This window comes from Kryptolebias marmoratus, linkage group LG20 (assembly GCF_001649575.2).
Source record: "Kryptolebias marmoratus isolate JLee-2015 linkage group LG20, ASM164957v2, whole genome shotgun sequence".
Lineage (NCBI taxonomy): Eukaryota > Metazoa > Chordata > Actinopteri > Cyprinodontiformes > Rivulidae > Kryptolebias > Kryptolebias marmoratus.
In genome coordinates, this window is record NC_051449.1 from 6,802,744 (window position 1) to 6,810,371 (window position 7,628).

Sequence of the window (7,628 nt, forward strand, 5' to 3'; positions counted from 1 at the left end):
GGGGGGGGTTAAGAGTGCTCTCTCTTTAATGACCCTAGCAGGGGCACCGGCTTCACGATGCATCGCTCACGTCTTCCTGTGCGTCCTGATGGGAATGATTCAGCTGCGCGGCGCACCTGAGAGCCGCCGAAACGTCCCCACTCCATTAGTCCATTAGGGACGGGGGGACGGGGGGAGCTGGTGCCTGTCTCCAGCAGGCACTGTGCGAGAGGCGGGGGACACCCTGGACAGGTCACAAGTCCATCGCAGGGACACATGGAGACAAACAACCATCTCCCTCTTACTCACACCGAGGGACATTTTAAGAGTCACCAATGAACCTAACATACATGTTTCTGGTCTGTGGGAAGAAACCGGAGCACCCGGAGTAAACACACATATGCTCAGGGAGAACATGTAAACTCCACCCAGGAAGGCCCAGGTCGGGAAGCAAACCTGTGACCCTCCTGCTGGGAGGCGACAGCTTTAACCACTGTACCACCACCGAAGACTTCCAGCGTAGGCAAAAACTAAAAAAAACATAACTTCGGCTGCATCGCTTCAAGCGCATCTACGACGTGCCGAACCCCAGAGCTGCTGTTTTATCTGCGCCACTCAGAGGTGTCTGTTCCTGTGTGTGTGTGTGTGTGTGTGTGTGGGAGGGGGCTGTTTGCATCTTGTTTGTCTCTTTGTGTGTGACCTCGAGCAGCACTCGGGGATGATTTGGAGACAGGCTGACAGCGACACGGGCCTGGTTTGAGGCAGCCGACTTGTTGGCAGGTCGGGTCGTGAGTCGTGACGGCAGCCGTGAGGCGCCTGCTGATCACTGCTAATGAACTTAAAGAGCGCCTCCTCCTCTCCTCCTCCTCTTCATCCTCCTCCTCCTTCTCCTCCTCCTCGTTTTCCAGCGCTTCTCTGAACATCCTAAAACTGACTTTGAACTCGTTCTTTCTGCACAGTCAGTGTCCCTCATGTCGCTGTGACATGAAAGCAGAACGTTTTCTCTTCCTCTTCGAGCGCTTCAGTGAGCGGAGTTAAAACTACTTCTGTTCAGACGTTTAACAAACTCTTTCCTCTGAAGGTTTCTTCTCTTTAATCCCGTCTGTTTTATATCTATGTCAATCAAATGTTTGTAGCTTTTTTTTTGTCGTTATGTAGACAAGATGAGTGTTTGCTGTAGAAAAAATAATAAATCACAAAAGGGTTCATGGCTTTTTTTGTCATCACATGATTATATTTTGGTTTGTGTTCGTCTGTTAGCAAAATATCCCATGAATCTCTGGACGAATTTTAATGAAACTTTCAGGAAATAATCACTGAATGTGCGCCCACAACTAATTAACATTTGGAATCACCGCAATTAAGATGAAGAGGAGGTATTGTTCCTTAAAGTTTTTATCATTTTAAATAAATGATCATAATAAATAAATCATCATAAATAGATGAAGTTTTAGCCTTTTTGGTCAAACCCTAAAATTAACCTTTTGATGATTAGTGGTAAAATTAACTAATTTAAAAGTCCCGGTTCTGTCTGACTTCTTGTTTTGCTGCTTCGTTAAATCCTGTAAAACTTTCAGAACTCTGAGATTTACCCGTCGGCTGATAGAAACATCAGAAACCTTTCTGCTTCACTGAGTCGTCATGTTTTCATATCTGTTTCCAGACATCAACATGGCCGGAGAACCCAAACCCTACAGGCCGAAGATCGGCTCGAAGAGACCCCTGTCGTCGCTGTACAGGTCTGATCGGGTTTTCTGCTCCTCCAGTCATCCTGCTGAGGAGAAAATGTGTTTTTATTTTTACGTCCTCGCGCTGTTGGAGCCTCTCTGTTGCTGTTTTATTTTCTTTACGATCCTCGGCTGGAAGCAGAAAAGAAGTAGAAACACAATTAAAGCACATTTTAAAAACAATGAGAGATCAGCCACTGGGCTGGCTTCTGAGGAACAGAACAGATTAATCTTTATGATCATAGGGCGGCTCGTTTGCAGCGAGACTGGGAGAGCCTTCTGACTGCGATTCGTCTGCAATCTAAATAGTTTAAAAAATAAGAATAAGATCACTGAACATCAATGCAGAAGCTCACAAATAAGAAGTAAAGTTTATTTTATTGTAAACTAAAGAAGCTTTATCAGCTGTATTCTTTCTGAGGTTCAGTGAAATACATCCTAATGCAGAAATAAAGGAACATTCATTTCTTAGAGTTTATTTAAAGAGTTGGTGACTGAAGCTAAACTTCCTTCATTTTGCTGTTTTATCCTAATAAAAGACGTTTCCCTTTTTCTTTACGTCTCCCCTGAACCCATCTGGAAGTCTCTGAACCATATATATTTTTTGTTTTGTTTGTTTTTTTTTTCATTTTGTTGCTCACCTCAGAGCACGAGTAGTTCATCGTCTCAGTTTCTAATAATCTGTTTGTTCGCAGCGGCTACGAGTTTGACTACGACTACTACAGAGATGATTTCTACAGCAGGTACGTCGAACAAAATCCTGAGGACGTTTCATCAGCACGGCCTCCATTTGCCCTCAGATAAAGTGACTACATTACCACAGGACTAATGAATGAAGTTTTTACTATTATTATTATTCCCCTTTTCTGGTTTTATTAATGATGCTTTTATCTGCTGGATGTCAGAATGTCCTCTGGCTGGACGAGTCTTCTGTCTCTATGTCATCTGATGTCCAGGAGAGCTGAAACCTGTGGTGATTTGGCTTTTGCTGGGTTTTGTTTTGATTTTATTTTAGTTCTCTGGGTTGTATTTTGGGTTTTGTTTCTTATTTTTAGTTTTATGGTTTTTGTTTTTCTTCTTGGTTCATTTGGGTTCTGTCTTCCTCATGTTTGTGCTTTTGTATTCACTCCTCCCCAGTCACCCTTTTGCTGTTTCCTGGTCACGCCCATCTCCACCTGCCCATGATTGCTCCCATACACCTGAATCCACTTACCACAATTATCCTCTGCACTTTAAAACCCGGTCATTTCTCTCCATACCTCGCTGGTCCATTGTTTAAGGTTTGTCTCTGGTTTGTCTAAGATTTGTTTGATGTTTGTCTCTCTTGTTTGCTTGGCTCCGTGTTCCTGGTTTTCTGAGTTCTGTTCTATTTATGTATTCTTATTTAGTTCTTATCTGTTTGCTGCCACGTCAGCTTTTTGTTTTTGTTTGTTTTCTTAGTTTAATAAATTAGTTTTTCTTTCTTTAAAATGAGTCTGCGCTCTGGGTTCGCCGTCGTCACTCCACATCATGACAAAATCTTCAGCTCTAAGTCATTATTTGAACGTGTTTCAAGCTGACGTTTATTGTTGTTTAACCTAACATTTCATTTTTTTGGCACTTTATTGTTTACGACAGTGTTTTGTCGCCATCAGTGGGCAAAGTTCTGAGAAAAACCCCAGAAATTCTACCAATAATCTCATTTAAGTACATGAAAAAAAACTTCTTTTATTTTGGAAAGTCATAAATTTGTCAGGAAGAAAAAAAATCAAAAACGTCCAAGATTAAATTCTCAAATTTACAAAAAAAAAAAGAATTTGTGAGAAAAAAGTGCAAAAAATTCATAAAGGAACACCTGTGAGTTCTCTAAAACAAATTTATTTCCTTTTTTCCCACAAATATCTAATTTATCAATCTCTGAAAATCTTTGTTATTTTTTTTTTTAATTTAAGACTTTTATCCTGGAGGTTTGTTCTTTTTTCTTACATTAATGATTACACAGAGAAAATTATGGTTTTGTTGTCATTGATTATTGTATTTAATTATGGAAAATTCAACTTTTGTCTTACAAATTTAGGACTTTCCAACATAGGAGATTATCATAGTTTTTTCTTAATAATTGTATGACATTAAAGTCAGAATTTCTGAGCCTTTTAAATATTTATTTTATTAACAGCAGCCCTAAAACACCCTTTTTAAAAACCTGATGTCTCTGTTTTGCCCTCGAGCGTCTCGGAGCCTCAGATTTCTGTCCCGTCTGTCTTCAGACTCTTCGAGTACCACGGCCGCGTGGTGCCGCCGACCCGAGCCGTGATCCCCATCAAACGGTCCCGGCTGGTGGTCCCGTCGGCTCGCAGGGCCAAGTCCTCCTTCCCTGTCAGGGCCTGCTCCTCCTCGTCCTCCTCCTCCTCTTCATCGTCCCGAGCGGTCAACATCGGCTCCTCCGTCCCCGGCCCCAAATGTAGGTTTCCAGAACTCCACGTGATGTCTGCATGATTTTGGGACGATCTGAACCCAAACGAGGCTGATCTGACTGTCAGCAGAGAGTCTTAAACCTCGTTTAATCACGTCAACATGTAAATCCTCACGAATATAAACAGTTTTTAAGCTGAATAATCAACACAAGCCTCTAGTCAACTGTGAAAAGACATCAGAGGCAGCATTTAGACTGTAAGGATATATATGACAGCAGTGTTAGCTGGGGGTCATGTAAGATACTCCTGTCATATTCAAGAACTCGCTGCAAGTTTTACCGTTTCATCTCCAACACGGGGTCGAAGATTGAAAATGTAGATGTTTTACTAAAAGGATGTCAGGCTTAAAAAGAGAGAAAGAATCAGCCAAGAAAACAGCTTTGAGATTTTCCCTTTTAGAACAAAATCCGAAAAGCTGGAAAAGCAGGAAGTTTTTTTTTTATTATAGAAGTAAAACTAAATAGTTTCTGCCTTTCTTTAACATCTGAAGCTCTTTTTAAGTTGGAAAGAAAAGTCTCTGTTTCAGCAACAAAGGTTGCCACAAAAATAAATAATTAGGATCTTTCCAAAGGGAAGTTTACTTTTAGGCAGCTGTCGTCAGAAATCTGTTCACCTGATGATGATCATCTCCTCACTTTAAACATTTCTTAGGAGCAGCTTTTAAATCAGGTTCTTATGAGGTTTTTTTTTTTTAAAAAAAAGTACAAAAGCTGCTGCAGTTGTGTCTCGGCTCTGATCGCTGTGATTTTCTGCTCTCAGTGAAGACGGACCAGCTCCTGACCATCAAGAAGGAGCTCTCGCAGATCAAGACCAAGATCGACTCGCTGCTGGGGAGGTTGGAGAAGATCGAGAGGCAACACCGCTCTGATACCGGTAAGATGTGACAGCGGTGATGGGGGGAGGGAGGGAGTGTCTCTGTGACCCTGACTGAAAGGCAGGGTCACAGAGACGCATTGAAGGTTCACCGAGTGGCTCGTCTGAAAAGGATAAAAAAACACACACAAATCTGTCACATTAACTGGGGCTGTCTGTGTCTTTTCGCCAGAGATGCAGAGGAAACAAGAGGAGGTGTGTGAGCGTCTCCATGGCAACGCCAACGACCACTCTGGAGGAGAGGAGGAGGAGGCGGGCGAGATGACGGACGGCGGCGAAGACGACTTTGAAGATGAAGGCGCCGGTGACATGGTGAGCAAGCCGATCTGAGCCGAGCCGAAAAAGAAAACGCTTTCAGCAAATCATTTAGTTCTGTTGTATTTTTGCAACATTAAATAGATAAGTTTGACAAAACTCTTGTTTTTTTAAAAATAATTATTTTACATAAAAACATCTTTCTGCATAAATAATCAAAATGATCAACTGTGAGTTTATCAAATCTGGTTAAAGTTGTTATTAATGACCAATATGATCTGGATTCAAATAAAAGCTGAGTTTAAATGAATTCCTTCAAATCCTGAAGATGTAGTTTGTTAATAGAGATCCTTCTTTTAAGACTAATAAGAACTGGAGAGTTTGGTTTTTTTACCTGAAGGAATGAATAAATCTCACATTCATCAGTTCGGTCTCAGAGAGTTGACCCAAACAGAGAGTGGGTCAGGTGCAAAAGTAAAAACAAAAAAAAGAAGACCTTATTATTTGTGGTGTAGTTCTGGTTTTCTAAGGCAGCAAATCAGCTGCTTCTAAAGCAGAAGCTCCAGTTTCTCTCACAAGGTCAAACCAACAGAAAGCTGGAGAGTCCATCTACAACTGATCTGTTTAAGATGGCTGCCACGGCTAACGGACATTTACAAACACAAACATGTCCGTAACCCAAATCGGCAGTGCTAGGCCTTAAATAAATCTTCCTAATGGTGTCTGTGTGGGTTTGCAGGACGTTCTCCTGATGTTCTGACGTTCTTCAGCCCTGCTGATGTCTGCAGTAACGTCTCATTCTGTGTTGCAGATGGAGAACCACATATCAGACATCGACAACTGAGAACGGTCAGTATTTATTCTCTTCTTTACCGAGAACACGGCCGCCTTGTTTACCACAGAAACACCAAATGGTTATCGACTCCTAGTTTCCGTTTTTTTCAGAGCAGAGAGGCCGATGAGCCCGGGGTTGAACCCGCCTCTCTGTCTTGGAGAGGAAGTAAAGCTGTATTCCCACCTGGTAGTCCGGTGGACTCGGTTCCATTGGAGACCAAAAATGTCAACATTTGGTCCATTTTCAGCCGCTTTGGTTCGCGTTCACACTGCACAGAGTCCATCGAGCCAAACCCTTAAAGCGGATTAAACAGGGCCGGTGTGAACGCACCCTTTAAGCACTTTTCAGAACCCTCCCCTGATTTTCTTTAGAAGAACAAACTGGCCTCCTGGTTGACTTTTCCTCCCTGCTGACCTCAAATATCCATGAACAGACACCTTCCTCAGGCCTGTGGATCAACGGTTAGAGCAGTTGTCCTCCAATGACTGAGTTGGAGGTTCAATTCCTGGCAGCAGTCACATGTCGAAGTGTCCCTGAATGCCTCATTGTCTCTGATGTGCTCAATCAGTGTATGAATTGAGGATTAGACTCTATAGAATCACTTATTCAGATGAGCTTTGTAGGGATGTAACAGAGTGTGTGTGTGTGAATCTGGGGGGGAATGAGGGCACAGATTGTGTTGTAAAGTGATTTGAGTGGCCTGCTTGGCTAGAAAGGCGCTATATAAGTACAGTCCATTTACCATTCCTTAGGAACTCAGACAATCTGAAAGGCAGAGCGAACATTTCTCATTTTAATGTCGTTCTTTTTATTCTGTGACAGAAACACTCGAGCATGCAGACAGCTGCCACGCTTGTGTTCACTGAGAAAGATATTAAACTTCCTTTTCTTGTCTTTTCTTTTTTTTTTTTGAAGTTGGGGGAGAAAAACAAGAAGAAGAAGAAGAAGAAAAAACAGACATTTTTGACAACAAAGACCAGCAGAACCTTCTTGATCAGGGAGGCGTTTAAATGGCCAGATGACGGCAGAGGAACGTTCGCCTCGTCGCTCCGGATGTTGACGCTTCATCAGACCGAGGGGGAGAAAAGAAATCCTCCAGACTCACTGCGAGGGACGAACTCCCCTCAGAACGGCTGCTTTCTACCAGAGACAGTAACTCGTGTGCTTAATATGAAACGGTCTGTATTGTGTATATAAACGGTCTTTTGTTTTTTTGTTTCTGTGATTCGAGCCACATGTCAGGGAGCGAGCTGAATCTGAATGTAAGAAAAAAAAAACTCATCGGACGTTTCTTTGGAGGAGATGTTTTTTTTTTTTTCCACCCTGTGATGTGCGCACATTGTTTGCATTCTGTTTATGGTGATCAGAAGATGGCAGATCTTTCCCACCAGCATGTTCAAGTGTAACTATTACGGATAATTTGCTCCCGTCTGTTGTACAGCCATGGATGAGAGGAGTTTTTGACATAAACCTGCCACCGGTCCTAAAAGAAACGAAACAAACCCA

At 42.4% G+C, this 7,628-nt stretch overlaps 1 protein-coding gene across 5 annotated transcripts in view; it reads left to right on the top strand.

Moving 5' to 3' along the window:
• Positions 1-7,628, top strand: part of LOC108232982 (RNA-binding Raly-like protein) — a 42,105-nt gene extending 34,477 nt beyond the window's left edge. For 2 of the 5 annotated variants that reach the window (XM_017411148.3, XM_037973015.1), the window contains exons 3-9: positions 1,643-1,718; positions 2,402-2,449; positions 3,953-4,146; positions 4,919-5,032; positions 5,205-5,344; positions 6,099-6,136; positions 7,038-7,628. In XM_017411148.3, the coding sequence (XP_017266637.1) occupies positions 1,643-1,718; positions 2,402-2,449; positions 3,953-4,146; positions 4,919-5,032; positions 5,205-5,344; positions 6,099-6,131 (605 nt within the window). In that variant the 3' untranslated portion in view covers positions 6,132-6,136; positions 7,038-7,628. Of the gene's footprint in view, positions 1-1,642; positions 1,719-2,401; positions 2,450-3,952; positions 4,147-4,918; positions 5,033-5,204; positions 5,345-6,026; positions 6,137-6,232; positions 6,252-7,037 lie in introns of those variants that run through there. The other 3 variants (XM_037973016.1, XR_005232567.1, XM_025004785.2) reach the window with 3 other exon arrangements.